The 15,011-nt window shown below is 50.1% G+C and overlaps 1 protein-coding gene across 2 annotated transcripts in view; it reads left to right on the top strand.

Annotated features, from left to right (window-relative positions):
• Positions 1-15,011, top strand: part of GRID1 (glutamate ionotropic receptor delta type subunit 1) — a 671,539-nt gene that overhangs the window by 452,928 nt on the left and 203,600 nt on the right. For both annotated transcript variants that reach the window (XM_032609306.1, XM_032609307.1), the window contains exons 7-8: positions 9,922-10,083; positions 11,594-11,713. In XM_032609306.1, coding sequence (XP_032465197.1) covers positions 9,922-10,083; positions 11,594-11,713 — 282 coding nt within the window. The remainder of the gene's footprint in view (positions 1-9,921; positions 10,084-11,593; positions 11,714-15,011) is intronic.

Raw genomic sequence — 15,011 nt, 5'->3', positions numbered from 1 at the left:
CCACCCCTCTAGGTGGTCACAAAGCACCAAGCTGATCTCCCTGTGCTATGCGGCTGCTTCCTACTAGCTATCTACCTTACGTTTGGTAGTGTATATATGTCCATGACACTCTCTCACTTTGTCCCAGCTTACCCTTCCCCCTTCCCGTATCCTCAAGTCCATTCTCTAGTAGGTCTGTGACTTTATTCCCGTCTTACCCCTAGGTTCTTCATGACCTTTTTTTTTTTTTTTCTTAGATTCCATATGTATGTGTTAGCATACGGTATTTGTTTTTCTCTTTCTGACTTACTTCACTCTGTATGACAGACTCTAGGTCCATCCACCTAACTACAGATATCTCAATTTCGTTTCTTTTTATGGCTGAGTAATATTCCATTGTATATATGTGCCACATCTTCTTTATCCATTCATCCAATGATGGACACTTAGGTTGCTTCCATGTCCTGGCTATTGTAAATAGAGCTGCAGTGAACATTTTGGTACATGACTCTTTTTGAATTATGGTTTTCTCAGGGTATATGCCCAGTAGTGGGATTGCTGAGTCGTATGGTAGATCTATTTGTAGTTTTTTAAGGAACCTCCATACTGTTCTCCATAGTGGCTGTACCAATTCACATTCCCACCAGCAGTGCAAGAGTGTTCCCTTTTCTCCACACCCCCTCCAGCATTTATTGTTTCTAGACTTTTTGATGATGGCCATTCTGACCGGTGTGAGATGATATCTCATTGTAGTTTTGATTTGCATTTCTCTAATGATTAATGATGTTGAGCATTCTTTCATGTGTTTGTTGGCAGTCTGTATATCTTCTTTGGAGAAATGTCTATTTAGGTCTTCTGCCCATTTTTGGATTGGTTGTTTGTTTTTTTTGTTATTGAGCTGCATGAGCTGCTTGTAAATCTTGGACATTAATCCTTTGTCAGTTGCTTCATTTGCAAAAGCTTTCTCCCATTCTGAGGGTTGTCTTTTGGTCTTGTTTATGGTTTCCTTTGCTGTGCAAAAGCTTTGAAGTTTCATTAGGTCCCATTTGTTTATTTTTGTTTTTATTTCCTTTTCTGTAGGAGGTGGGTCAAAAAGGATCTTGCTGTGATTTATGTCATAGAGTGTTCTGCCTATGTTTTCCCCTAAGAGTTTGATAGTTTCTGGCCTTACATTTAGGTCTTTAATCCATTTTGAGTTTATTTTTGTATATGGTGTTAGCAAGTGTTCTAATTTCATACCTTTACATGTAACTGTCCAGTTTTCCCAGCACCACTTACTGAAGAGGCTGTCTTTTCTCCACTGTATGTTCTTGCCTCCTTTATCTAAGATAAGGTGACCATATGTGCGTGGGTTTATCTCTGGGCTTTCTATCCTGTTCCCTTGATCTATATTTCTGTTTTTGTGCCAGTACCATACTGTCTTGATTACTGTAGCTTTGTAGTATAGTCTGAAGCCAGGGAGCCTGATTCCTCCAGCTCTGTTTTTCATTCTCAAGATTGCTTTGGCTATTCAGGGTCTTTTGTGTTTCCATACAAATTGTGAAATTTTTTGTTCTAGTTCTGTGAAACATGCCAGTGGTAGTTTGGTAGGGATTGCATTGAATCTGTAGATTGCTTTGGGTAGTAGAGTCATTTTCACAATGTTGATTCTTCCAATCCAAGAACATGGTATATCTCTCCATCTATTTGTATCATCTTTAATTTATTTCATCAGTCCGTCTTATAATTTTCTGCATACAGGTCTTTTGTCTCCTTAGGTAGGTTCATTCCTAGATATTTTATTTTTTTTGTTGCAATGGTAAATGGGAGTGTTTTCTTAATTTCACTTTCAGATTTTTCATCATTGGTGTATAGGAATGCCAGAGATTTCTGGGCATTAATTTTGTATCCTGCTACTTTACCAGATTCATTGATTAGCTCTAGTAGTTTTCTGGTAGCATCTTTAGGATTCTCTATGTATAGTATCATGTCATCTGCAAACAGTGACAGCTGTACTTCTTCTTTTCCGATTTGGATTCCTTTTATTTCTTTTTCTTCTCTGATTGCTGTGGCTAAAACTTCCAAAACTATGTTGAGTAATAGTGGTGAGAGTGGGCAACCTTGTCTTGTTCCCGATCTTAGTGGAAATGGTTTCAGTTTTTCACCATTGAGAACGATGTTGGCTGTGGGTTTGTCATATATGGCCTTTATTATGTTGAGCAAAGTTCCCGCTGTGCCTACTTTCTGGAGGGTTTTTATCATAAATGGGTGTTGAATTTTGTCAAATGCTTTCTCTGCTTCTATTGAGATGACCATTTGTTTTTTCTCCTTCAATTTGTTAATATGGTGTATCATGTTGATTGATTTGCGTATATTGAAGAATCTTTGCATTCCTGGAATAAACCCCACTTGATCATGGTGTATGATCCTTTTAATGTGCTGTTGCATTCTGTTTGCTAGTATTTTGTTGAGGAGTTTTGCATCTGTATTCATCAGTGATATTGTCCTGTAGTTTTCTTTCTTTGTGACATCTTTGTCTGGTTTTGGTATCACGGTGATGGTGGCCTCACACAATGAGTTTTGGAGTGTTCCTCCCTCTGCTATATTTTGGAAGAGTTTGAGAAGGATAGGTGTTAGCTGTTCTCTAAATGTTTGATAGAATTCGCCTGTGAAGCCATCTGGTCCTGGGCTTTTGTTTGTTGGAAGTTTTTTTTTTGTGTGTGTGGTACGCGGGCCTCTCACTGCTGTGGCCTCTCCCATTGCAGAGCACAGGCTTCGGACACACAGGCTCAGTGGCCATGGCTCACAGGCCTAGCTGCTCCATGACATGTGGGATCTTCCCGGACCAGGGCACGAGCCCGTGTCCCCTGCATCAGCAGGCGGACTCTCCACCACTCTGCCACCGGGGAAGCCTTGTTGGAAGATTTTTAATCACAGTTTCAATTTCAGTGCTTGTGATTGGTCTGTTCATATTTTCTGTTTCTTCCTGGTTCAGTCTTGGCAAGTTGTGCATTTCTAAGAATTTGTCCATTTCTTCTAGGTTGTCCATTTCGTTGGCATAGAGTTGCTTGTAGTAATCTCTCATGATCCTTTTGTATTTCTGCAGTCAGTTGTTACTTCTCCTTTTTCATTTCTAATTCTATTGATATGAGTCTTCTCCCTTTTTTTCTTGATGAGTCTGGCTAATGGTTTATCAATTTTGTTTATCTTTTCAAAGAACCGGCTTTTAGTTTTATTGATCTTTGCTATCATTTCTTTCATTTCTTTTTCATTTATTTCTTGTCTGATCTTAATGATTTCCGATCTGACCGAAGCCCGAGCCTCAGCTCCCAGCCCCCGCCCACCCTGGCTGGTGAGCAGACAAGCCTCTCAGGCTGGTGAGTGCTGGTCAGCACTGATCCTCCGTGCGGGAATCTCTGCACTTTGCCCTCCTCACCCCGGTTGCTGCGCTCTCCTGCGCAGCTCCGAAGCTTCCCCCCCTCCACTACCCGCAGTCTCCGCCTGCGAAGGGGCTTCCTAGTGTGTGGAAACCTTTCCTCCTTCACAGCTCCCTCCCACTGGTGCAGGTCCCGTCCCTATCCTTTTGTCTCTGTTTTTTCTTTTTTCTTTTGCCCTACCCAGGTACGTGGGGGGTTTCTTGCCTTTTGAGAGGTCTGACGTCTTCTGCCAGCGTTCAGTGGGTGTTCTATAGGAGCAGTTCCACGTGTAGATGTACTTATGATGTATCTGTGCGGAGGAAGGTGATCTCCGCGTCTTACTCTTCCGCCATCTTCCTCAACTCCCGAGGATCTGCCTCTTATTTAGGTATTGACTTTGGAAATGCAAGCCTTGCCAGGATGCCCCCATCTCGTGGGAGCACATAACCCAGATTCTGACTACAGATGGACAGTTCCACATGGAATATACCCATGTGGAGGTCCTGTGTCCTTTCTCAGGGTGGCTTCTGTCCTCCATCACTCCTATTCTAAGAGGCATCCTCTTCCCAAACACTTTGACGTCTGTTTACATCGGTGTTTTTTCCTAAGAGCAGATTTAAAACTATTCATTCAACATCCATTAATTCCACAAACATCCCTTAAGCACTTATTATGGGCCAGTTCCCATGTTAGACATTTCACAAATATTGTCTCTCCGAATTCTCACAAACTCCAAATAAATTGAGAATTTTAATCTCCAGTTAGTAGCACGTTCCAGTTATGGAGAATGGCATATGCAAAGGCCAAGAAGCCAAGGAGAGCAGGGGCTGGATTCAGTGTCTGAGGCAAGGGGTGAGAGGCAAGAAGTGTTTGGAAATCAGTCATCAAGGAGGGCAGCTGCAGGGCACCGAGGCTTGGGGTGCAGCCCTTGGAGATGTGACAGGGCAGGATGTGCATCTGAGAACAACAGCTCGGTGCAGGGTGGAATTGGAGGGCCTGGGCTGGGAGACGAGGTAACCAGGGGTTACCATCTCCCCAGGGAGAAATGAGGGCACCTGAACTATGTGGTGGCCGTGGGAAGTGACCATGTAGAGAGGATTTAGGAAGCTTCCCCAGGGGTGAAACCCCTAAGCCTGGGCAGGGGACGGGCAGCCGGTGACAGTGTGCAGGGCATGGCACCTCCCACAGGTACTGGGCTGTAGCTGCCCCTAGTCACATCCTGACTGCCTTCTCCTCTCCCCTGTACACCTGGGTAGTCTTGCTACAGGACTGGCTGTGCCCCAGGCTCCCGTGGCTGAGCCAGCCCTGCAGTGCAAATGTCAGGCCTTTGAAATGGGCCAGGCCACTTCCCTTTCAGGAACCTGGGTCAGGGTATTGTAGAGGCCCTCACTCTGGGCCTTCCTATATTGGCAGCTTTTATAGAACACCCCGGGAGCAGAGAAGTGGCCTTTTCCTCAAAGGGCAGCTCTGCACCACTTCAGAACATGTAGACCTGAAAGGCCCGGATCAGGCCCGGGGGACTATGGCAGTCGTGACCTTGCTGCCGGGCCAGGAGGAAGCCAGGGACATACGCCCAGGCGAGCAGATTTCAGGCAGCGCCGGGGATGTGAGACGCGGGGCTGATCCTTGCTCAGTCTTTTGACCCAGAAGATACAGAAGCTAGATATGACCCCTGCTTGCCCTTGAAAAGCTTTCGGACCAAGGGGCATTGGAGGAGAGGGTGAGTGGTGGTGGAGGATAGAAACTGCTTTTCACGACCCACGCTGGGCCCCAGCTGCCAGCAATACCCCTGGACAATCTCTCAGCCCATCCACACTGAAGCCAGGAGCCTGCTTGGGTCCTTCATTTCCCCTTCCATTCATCTCTGTCCCTGTTACCCCCCAAAACAGAAATGCATGCAAAGAGCTCAGGATGGTACTAGGCACCCTGGGTTATCACCACCTGCATTTCACAGGGAGGGTAAGTCAGGGCTGCCCCTCTGCACCTCTCCAGGGCCGCTGATCGCACTGTATTTTATTGTCATCAAGTTAAGGCTAGAGTTTTAAGTGACTTGTTCAACATCACCTCGCAAGTAAGTTGAAGAGGAGATTCAGTTCCCCCGTACAGTGAGCATTTATCAAGCATATGCTATATCCACGTGCTGCTGTCCACTCTGGGGGTTCAGCAGTGAGTGGAGCTGGCCCAGGTTGTGATGAATCCAAAGCTCTTGCTCATCCTCCCAGGGCCCCAGCTAAGCTCCCCACATGGTAGAGTAAGAGTTGTACTGTATGACAGCACAAGGGGACCCCAGCATGCATCTCTAAGGTGGCCATAACTGAACCAGCTGGGCCCCTTGCAGCTGTGTACCCACTTAGAATGGAGGCCACAGGCTCCCAGGAAAGCCTCTGCCAGCTCTGGCTCTTGTCTGCCTCTGACTTTACTCCGTCTGGCATCTCTGACCTGGTCCCAGGTCTTTTGCTGTGCACCTGCATCTTTCCTCTGCCACGCCCTTGGCCTCAACGCTTGGCCTCTCTTTAGCTTCTCAAGTCTGCTCTTACCCGAAATGCTTTTTACAGTCTTTTGTCACTTCAGTGCTGCAGTGTTCCTAGGCCAGCCAGAGCCCAGGGCTTCTGCCAGCAGAGGGATGAGGTGACAGTGTCTGCTCTGCTTGTCTGTCTTTTGCTAGTGAACTCCGTGCTGGACCTCATCTGAGATGTGAGGGAGAGAGGCAAGGACTCTTCCAGGCCAGGGCCCCTTCTCTGACCCTGTGACCTGTAGCTCCAGCTCGGGCTGTTTGCCCCTCAAGACCAGCAGTGAGTGAGGGTCCATGCAGCTGAGAGCCTCTGTCCTTCTACACTTCTCTTGCCTCAGGGACCTGGCTTGACCAAGCCGGGACACTGGGACACTGGTCTTCACCCACCCGCCATGAGGAAAGGCTTTTCTTATGTTTGTCAGGACCTGGAAGGAGCCCCAAGCAGAGGCTGCCTTTTTACTCTATGTCCTTGATCTTTTCCCCTAAAAGTCCCTTCTCTGGACAACCAGACTGTGAGGGTAGCATCCCTCCCTTTGTATACCCACCAGTGGACCTGGCAAGTCACCTAAGTGAGGATGCTGAGGTTGGTGGAGCCACACATCAGTACTGGAGTGTTAGCTTCTGCCAAGGCAGGGAGAAGTATTGAGACAGCACCTTACAAGAGAAGGGGCAGGAGTGAGTGGAGAGATGGAAACAACTCCAGGTTGACTCAGGAAGGCTCAAGCAGACATTCTGAGCAAGCTATAAGTGAGAAACAGATTTTTGTTTGAACAGAGGAGGTACCCTCTCAAGTCAAAGTTGGAAGCAGAAAATCTCTTTTTCGTGCTATTTTATACGTTTTCTCTTTTTGTGAACCAAGATCAATGTGTACATTCTTAGCAGAGATCCATCCACCCATCCACCCATCCACCCATCCACCCATCCACCCATCCACCCATCCGCCCATCCACCCATCCGCCCATCCATCCATCCATCCACCCATCCATCCATCCATCCATCCACCCACCCATCCATCCACCCACTCACCCATCCATCCACCCACCCACCCATCCACCCACCCACCCATCCACCCACCCATCCACCCACCCACCCACCCACCCACCCATCCACCCATCCACCCACCCATCCACCCACCCACCCACCCACCCATCCATCCATCCACCCACTCACCCCCACATACCTATCCATCCAGACTCATCCACCCATCCACCATGCATCCATCCATCAAACATGCATTAAGCACCAACCGTGTGTCTTGGTTGGTGCTGAGTTCTAGAGATAGTGAAAATATATAGACCTGGAAAAGAGCATTGCTCAAACCTGTTCTTCCTTTGGCCTTTCTGAGTCACATCCTGTTTTTTCCTCTTCATGACAGGCCTTTCTGCATTCATACATTTGTATCATATGAATCACTTATGTAATTAAGTACTTTAATTTATTGTGACTAGAAGTGCTGGAGGGAAAAAAGGAAATTCCACTGGGCGCTAGTCTGGGCCACTGCAGGGGAGGTGTTGCCCCATGTGTGTGTGTGAATGCCCGTATAGGCGGGGATGTGGGTCAAAGAGCCCCAGCTGGTTGAATAGCATTGGCTGTGAGTGGTTGGCCAGGAGATCCACAAACGTCTTGAGAAGAGAAATCTTCACATCATCAAGGACTCTCAGCTCTGAGTTATCCTTTTGGAAGAAATAAAATAAAAAATAAGACCAAGCCAACTCTAAGTGGCTTACATCCTCTTAGAACACCTCCATTATTGGTTTGTATTTCAGAGGGGAGGTACACATATCAGAAATAATTTTGCAGTGGTAGAGGCTCCTGAGAGCTGGGGCTGACAAGAGCAGGGAGTGGGTTTGTCTTTCTCATCAAGGCAATGATCCCCCAGGGTTCAAGGAGTGGGAGACAGTGTTCTGTCCTGTCTGTTCCCTGCAGGACAGGGGGTGAATTCCCGGTGGTGGGAGTGATTTCTCTCTGCTGTCAGGTAAGCACCTGTGTAGCGCAGGACCTTGAAAAAGGTCACTAGGCACTGACATGCCTGCTTCTCTGTGGCCTGAGGACCTTGTTTAAATCAGCAGTGGTCGGTCACGCCAGGCATGCTCCTGTCCATCTTCCACCTACCAAATGGAGAGGCGTCAGACATGCAGGCCTTAGTGACATACATCCCTGTGCCCACTGCGAGGACACCAGCTGAGGGTGGATAGGACAGGGCTGTGCAGGAATGGTCAAGCACAGGGACATCCATGGAGGAGGAGGTCAGCTCTGCTCAGACATGTCACGGCAGAGATGACCCCCGGAGGTTAGCATGAGTTGGGGAAAGGGCACGATGGAGCAGGTGTGTGTGATGCCCTGGACCAGCTCCTTTGGGCCACCTCTAATTTCAGTTGCAGAGGACAGTTCCCAACACCCAAGTTCCTGTCTGGGCCTCTGCTTTGGGGGTAACCCATCTAAGACTTGTGAGGAAGGGAATTGTAGGCTGAGAACAAGATATGGTGGTGTTGAGAGTGTGAGGGGCATACTGGGGAGCAGTGGGAGGTGGCTGGAATTCTTCCCACAGCCCAAGGATTCTATTTGATCTTCCCAGGAGTCCTGTGAGGCCAACATATTGTCCTATGTATATCCGGCAGTTTTGTTTTTCTGAAATATTTTTAGCAGACACCTTGCTGCTGAGGTGTGCAGAGAATCATCCCCTTGACCCACTTTGGCTAATGGTTGTTTGTGCAACAGTTACCCATGAGGGGTCACAGACCTGACCGAGGGTGGGTGTTACTTCCCCCCGCCACTTCATGCTCCGTGACAACCCCTTGGAGGAGCGGGGTGGGGTGCGGTGGTGGTAACCTCGGGAAGCAGGGCTGTCCTCCTCCCCACCAAGGGCTCTTGTGACCGCTGGAGTCCAGGCTCACGCCCATCCGGGTCTTAATCACGGTCATGAGGGTGGCCCAGACCTGTCCCACCCCTGCATCTCACCACTGTGGTGCCGCTCTTCTCACTGTTACTACAAACTTTCCCTTACTACCGTGCCCTCGAGAGTTCCGAGAGGGACTACGTCTCCTCTAAGATCCAGCTCTACCATGGACAGCTAAGCAAAGGGAGTAATTCTCAGAGGCTCATGGTTGCAAATTGCAAATGCGTCCCCTAGCCAGCAGTGATGTCACTGTAGCGCAGGCTCCGTGGCCTCCAGAATCTCACACAAGCTGCCTGTGTCACTCAGGCCACCATCTACCCTAGGCCTGTCCAGGGACCAGAGTGGTCTTTCTAAGGCACAGATCTGATTTCAGGCACAGACCCTAAAGCCACCTATGTTGTTCCTCTTTAGCATGGCCCACAAGGTCATGATCCCTGCCTCCGTACTGTCCCCTTGATGCAGACATCTTGAACTGTTTTCAGTCCCTCTAACCCAGGGGTCAGCCAGCTGTGGCCCACTGTCTATTTTCTAAATGAACTTTTCTTAGCATATCCTCTGTGTCTGTACCATTTGGAACAGCTTTCCTGCTAGAACAGCATGGTTGAGCAGTTGCAAAAAAGACTGATAAGGCCCACAAAGTCTAAAATCTTTACTATCTCGTCCTTTGCCGAAAATGCTGGTGGAACCTGCTCTATCTGGCCCAGCTTCTTTGCACCTTCATGCCTCTTCAAATGTGGTGCCTTCCCTACAATGCTGCCCACCCTTTATCCTAATCCTTCTAGACTGAGCTTTGTGCCCATCCTTCCCTCCATCCTTTGTTACCTGAGTGTGATGCCCCCTCCAGTCTTACATAGAGCTGTGTCCAAGCCTCAGTCACGGCTCTGATCGCACTGGTTCTGTTGATGTACAGATCCACCTCCCACTCTAGTTCCTGAAGCAGGGCCAGGTCTGACTCTACTCAGGACTCCAGCACCTGGCTGGGTGCTTGGATGACCAACTGGAAGCCGAAAGATCATGGCCCAGGTATTGGGCCCCACTTCTCAGTGTTAGCATCGTGGGTCACTCTAGTCCTCTACTGGTTTCTCCCTGTCCCTGGAAATGCACCAATGGAAAGGGTTTCACCATCTTTGTCTTTACAGATCTCTAACCTCTACCTATACGACAGTGTCCTGATGTTGGCCAACGCCTTCCACAGGAAGCTGGAGGATCGGAAGTGGCACAGCATGGCAAGCCTCAACTGCATCCGCAAGTCCACCAAGCCATGGAATGGAGGGAGGTCCATGCTGGACACGATCAAAAAGGTGTGTGCAAGGGGCACCCTCCAGGCCAAGGCCAAAGACAAGACCCTTCTCACACGCCCACTCTCTTCCCGCTCCAGGAGGCTGAGCTCTTTCTGTGGTCACCCAGCCAGGCCCCTTCCAGGCCTCTCCACTTGCCACTCTTCCTGTTCCGGCATTTGAGGGCTGGCGAGCTGGGGTTCATGGATACGTGTTATTATTATCTTCATTTCATATAAGGAGATTAGTATCGGAGAGGTTATGTAACGTGCCCAGGATCACAAGTAAGTAAAAAAATGGAGGCAACCATCTTGCTCATGCCTGCCAGATACCCCACTCTGCAGGCTGCCACTGCCCCCAGGAGAGCTTGTCTCAGTTGGCAGTGCACGTACTACTCAGCAGGACCTCACGTTGTGTGTGTGTGTGCATGTGTGTGTGCATCCCTGTGCGTACATCGGCATACCTACGACTTGGTGGATTTCGTGTCACACCTTAGCCTGTAGGACATCCTGTGTCCTATATGCTTAGGTGTGACAGTAAATCCATCAAAAGACTGGATCTGAAGTGAACTGGGTAATCCACAGAAGTGTTAGAGTGAGTTGGCTTTGAGAGGCTTCAAAAAGACATTTAGGGAAATCTGTAGTGCCGGGAGTCTTAGTCACAGTAAATTCTGCATGGTTTCCATAGCAGTGAATGGAGTCTGATGTTGGTTTGAATCTGCTGCAGCCCAAGCCCGAGCAGGGGCCTCTTTGGGGCCAGCTCATTCTCTGGGACTCTCCCCACTTACAGTCTGTGGGAGATCAAAGCTGGCTGTGATCCCCCACCCCAGGCTTGAAGAAAGAAAAGGGCGCAGCACAGGCTCACTCAGCCCCTCTGCCACCTGCTACTCCAGAGGCCGCAGAGCGACCAGAGAGAGGCGCAGGGCTGGCACGCCCCTACATCCGGTGTGTGCCAGACACCAGGCCTTGTACACATTTTCTCCTTCGGCCCTTGCAGGCTCTGTGATGTGGGTGTAATGAACTCCAGGCCGAAGCTGGGAGATGGGAGATGACTTGCCCAAGGTGGCAAAGCCAGACTTGAGCTGGGTTTTAGCCTCCAATGCTCACGCTCGCTGCCCTGCCACTTCCCGCCACCTGTGTGAGATGGCTCTCGCTGACCTTGGCCTTCCCTCTTGGCTCAGGCTAAGGTGAGCCCCGAGAGAAGGTTGCAGTGAAAGACTGTAAGCTCCAGGAGGGTGGGGACAAAAGCTGCCCCTCTCTGGCACAGTGTGTGGCATAAAGCAGATGCTCTGATCATATCAATGGCATGAATGATGGGGACAAGCCTAGGAACTTCCCTTGTGAGCAAGGGCCTGGGAAGTGCGGGGCCTGCTCCGAGGCCCCGGGACCGCCAGCGCCCCTTGCCTTACTACAGTGCATCCATGGTTGCCCAGACGTTGGCGACTGCTTCCTTTCTCTTCCTTGCCTTTGGAGTTCCATCCCCTACCCGTCCACTTTTGCCCTACCCTCTCATGGTTTTTTCTTCTCTCTCGCAGGGCCACATCACTGGTCTCACAGGGGTGATGGAGTTTCGGGAAGACAGCTCGAACCCCTACGTGCAGTTTGAAATCCTGGGCACGACCTACAGCGAGACCTTTGGCAAAGACATGCGGAAGGTAAGCCTCGGGGCGCTCACCTCCTGCTTTTCCTACCGCCGCGCGCTGGGCCTGTGCCCCAAGCAGGTGTTAACCGGCACGAAAGTCCCCTCTCCAGTCTTTCTCTACAGGTGCTGCTGCTGGTGTCCGTGGGACATGGTGGGGAGGAGGCTCCAAGGGGTTTCGGACAGAAAGTGCCACTCATTCAGCTCTGAGTACAGCAGGGGCGTCTGGTGCCCGTGGGTCCTGCTGCTTGGGCCTGGAGGACCAGCCTTGTGGTCCTGGACAAGGCCAGCAAAAGGGGTGATGTGTTTTCCTGGAGTCGCTGAAATCAGCCCAACGTCGGGGACAGGTGTGACCGTTACTAAGGCAGGAGGCAGAGGTTACGGCCAGAGAGTGTCCCCGATCCAAGAGGGAGGCAAAGCCATGGCCAGAAAATGAGCTCCGCGGAGCGTGAGAAGCAGGCAGTGCAGGTGTCCGCTGGAGACACAAGTGAGAGACAGGTGAGCCGCAGAGTTCAGGGTGGGCTTCGACTTGCTTTTATTTGTTGCTGATGCAAGTGGCAGGCCTGGGGACTCCTTTCAGTGATACTTTGTCTCTTCCTCCCCCACCCCATGGTGGGGGGGGGCATTCAGAATTGAGGTCTGGCGAGGTGGCCTTTACGCAGAGTTGGAACTCCCCAAGTTGAAGGGGAGGCCTGTGAACTCAAGAGTCGAATAAGGTGTTAGGACCAAGAGGTCAGTGTGGCAAGCAAGGGGATGGAGCAGTACCCAGCAAGGGACCTCAGATGCGGTGCTCGTGAGCCGGTGTGGAGCCAATAGCGGGCGTGCAGGTAAGGGCAGTTGCTGGCTCTCCAGGGATGCTCTCCCACAAGTGGCCTCTGCACAGGAAGACCACGTGCTTGTTGGAGCCAGAGATGGGAGCACCCATGATGTAAAGGGGTCACAGGGCTCCGCCTAATCGGGAAAGCACTAAAGCATGAGCTGGTTGGCATAGACTCAGGCAGAGGCTCCTGCAGTCACACACACACACATTTCTATATATCTGGGGGGGAGACATCTCTACTAATGATAGTGCCCTGGAGATGAAGGGCATGGTGGGTTCTCAGCAGGTGGGATAAGCCTCTAATAGAGAGCCCTCTAGCCTGGCCTCTAGCATTGGCTGGGGGCGGCAGAGGGGCAGGAAGGGGTTACATGATGTTGGGGTACTGAGAATCTGGTTGAAGGCATTCTCTGGCTGTGCTCCTTGAGGACCAGATGGAAGGATGCACGTGTGAAGTCGTGGAGGGTGTGAGAGCTGGAAAGCACGGGGGGAGCTCTCATCAGTTAGAACATGGGGAGGAGGCCTGGCTTGCTAGGGAGAGGCTGGGTTGGCTGGGGGGTCCATTTGTGATGTGGGGATGGTGGACTTTCAGCCCGTTCCGTGACAGAAAGTATAATCATGAGTTGGTCAAATAATAAGAAGTTCAATAATTGGTTGTGAGGCAATGGTGACACCCAAGCTTTGATGACATTTGGGAGCTCGGAAGATTGTTTGTGGCATCAGAAAGGGGGTTAGTGACTATGGTGTGAAACCTTGGGAAGTCAGGGTGTGGCCTGCAATGTCAGGGGTGTCAGAGATGACCTGTGATGTCTGTTAGGGATGCCCAAGCTGTGAGGTTTGGTGGGTGGGAGCCTGGGGATGGGTGGTCAGCGTTGGTCTGGGTCATTCATGGCCACAGTAGAAACTGGCTTATGTTGGGACTCCCACCCGGCAAGGGGAAACCAGGACCAGGGAGCCCTTTCAGTCAATCTGGTATGAAAGGAGCTGCCTGCCTCAGTGACCATTCATATTTGCCACAGTACTTGTCTTCATCCCCAAGTCTTCCTCTGAGGTCCTAGAATATCAGGCCCTGCATGCTGGCTCCTTTGTACCCCCCTCCACTTTCTTTTAGCTCAGCTCTAACCCCAAGGTCTCCCCACTGGGTGGGAATGTTGGCTGTAGGGCTCCCTGCCTCGTCTTAGGCAGCTGACTGGGGTCATGCTGGCCACTCCAGGCGCCTGAGAGAGGGGAGGTACTGTGTCCTCCACTTCCCATTTCAGGTGTCTGGGGCTTCCGTGTTGCCATGGCAACGCTCCTTCAATACCCTGAAGCCAATGGGAGCTTGAATCTCTCGGTATAAGGAGCTGCTGAGCAGGAGGTATGAATGTGATTGAGTTGGAAGGGAAGCTGATTTTCAAGTGGGCTTTATTTTTAAATGTAATCTTTTGTCATTTTAAAATCTGCCCTTAATAACTGCATATCCCAGTTGTTATCTGTCTGCCTGGCAGCTTATCTCTGTTAAGGAGAAGTTATCTGGAAAGCAGGGAATGGGATTTACCATAGCAAATGTTTGCTATTCAGGCCCAGGGTGCCTTAAAGCAAGGCCTGTGGGGGTTCAGGATGAAGCAAGGAGAGCGCATTGGGACAGAGTGGCATGGGTCTAGGGGAGCATTTAAAGGCAGAGCCGAGCTGTGGTTCCTGGTGGAAGATGGGGATGGGAGGGGTAGGGCTGGGAAATTGGGGCAACCTAAAAATAAAGTTGAGGGTGGGCAGCAGATGTGATGGTAGGGTTAGGGTTCAGAGACGCACAAAAGGCAGTGCAAAGATCAGTCATCCTTAGGAGGCAAGGGCAGCTCTGAGGAGGCCCCCTCAGCTGCATCTCTCTGTGGCTAGGGGAGCCAACTGGACTGACGGCAGGGTCCTCTCATGGTGGAGCAGTGTCAGGGGGTCCCTGAAAAGATGACAGGTATCAATATATGAATATATCCTCTATCTATCTGTACTGAAAAACAACAACAGTAAATGAACACGGACACAAAAACAAAAACAAAGTAGTTTCTTTAAGATTTAAATCTAGAGGAATTGTTTAAATTAGGGAGCAAATGGATGTTTTCTTAAAGTGAATACCCTGGAGGGAACTCTCAGGGAGGGTGAGTCACCCAGACAGTTTAGATTAAGTGGCATCAAGAGGCTGTAGATTACTCAGCCCCTCCAGAGGATGGAAGGAGTGGGTGATCGCCTTTTACTGCAGGGTGCTGGACAAACACTTATTAAATTATCTCATCCAGGAAGCACATTCTTGTTGAGGGAGTGTGGGATGGCAAAATCAAAGGTCCATGTCACCCTCTTGCTGTGTAACTCCAGGCAAAATATTAATCATCTTTGTGTTCCGCTTGGAGCTGTCTGGCATGGGTGATTACCAAGCAACCCTGCCAGGGGCAGGCTTTGCTGGAAAGTCTTGTCCAGCTCCCACAGGACTTGGCTTAATATTTGTCCTAGGGACCCATGCTTGTTCCTA

This window comes from Phocoena sinus, chromosome 16 (assembly GCF_008692025.1).
Source record: "Phocoena sinus isolate mPhoSin1 chromosome 16, mPhoSin1.pri, whole genome shotgun sequence".
In the NCBI taxonomy this organism is placed as follows: domain Eukaryota; kingdom Metazoa; phylum Chordata; class Mammalia; order Artiodactyla; family Phocoenidae; genus Phocoena; species Phocoena sinus.
Note: the sequence above shows the minus strand (reverse complement) of the source record. Positions and strands in the feature narration are given on the sequence as shown.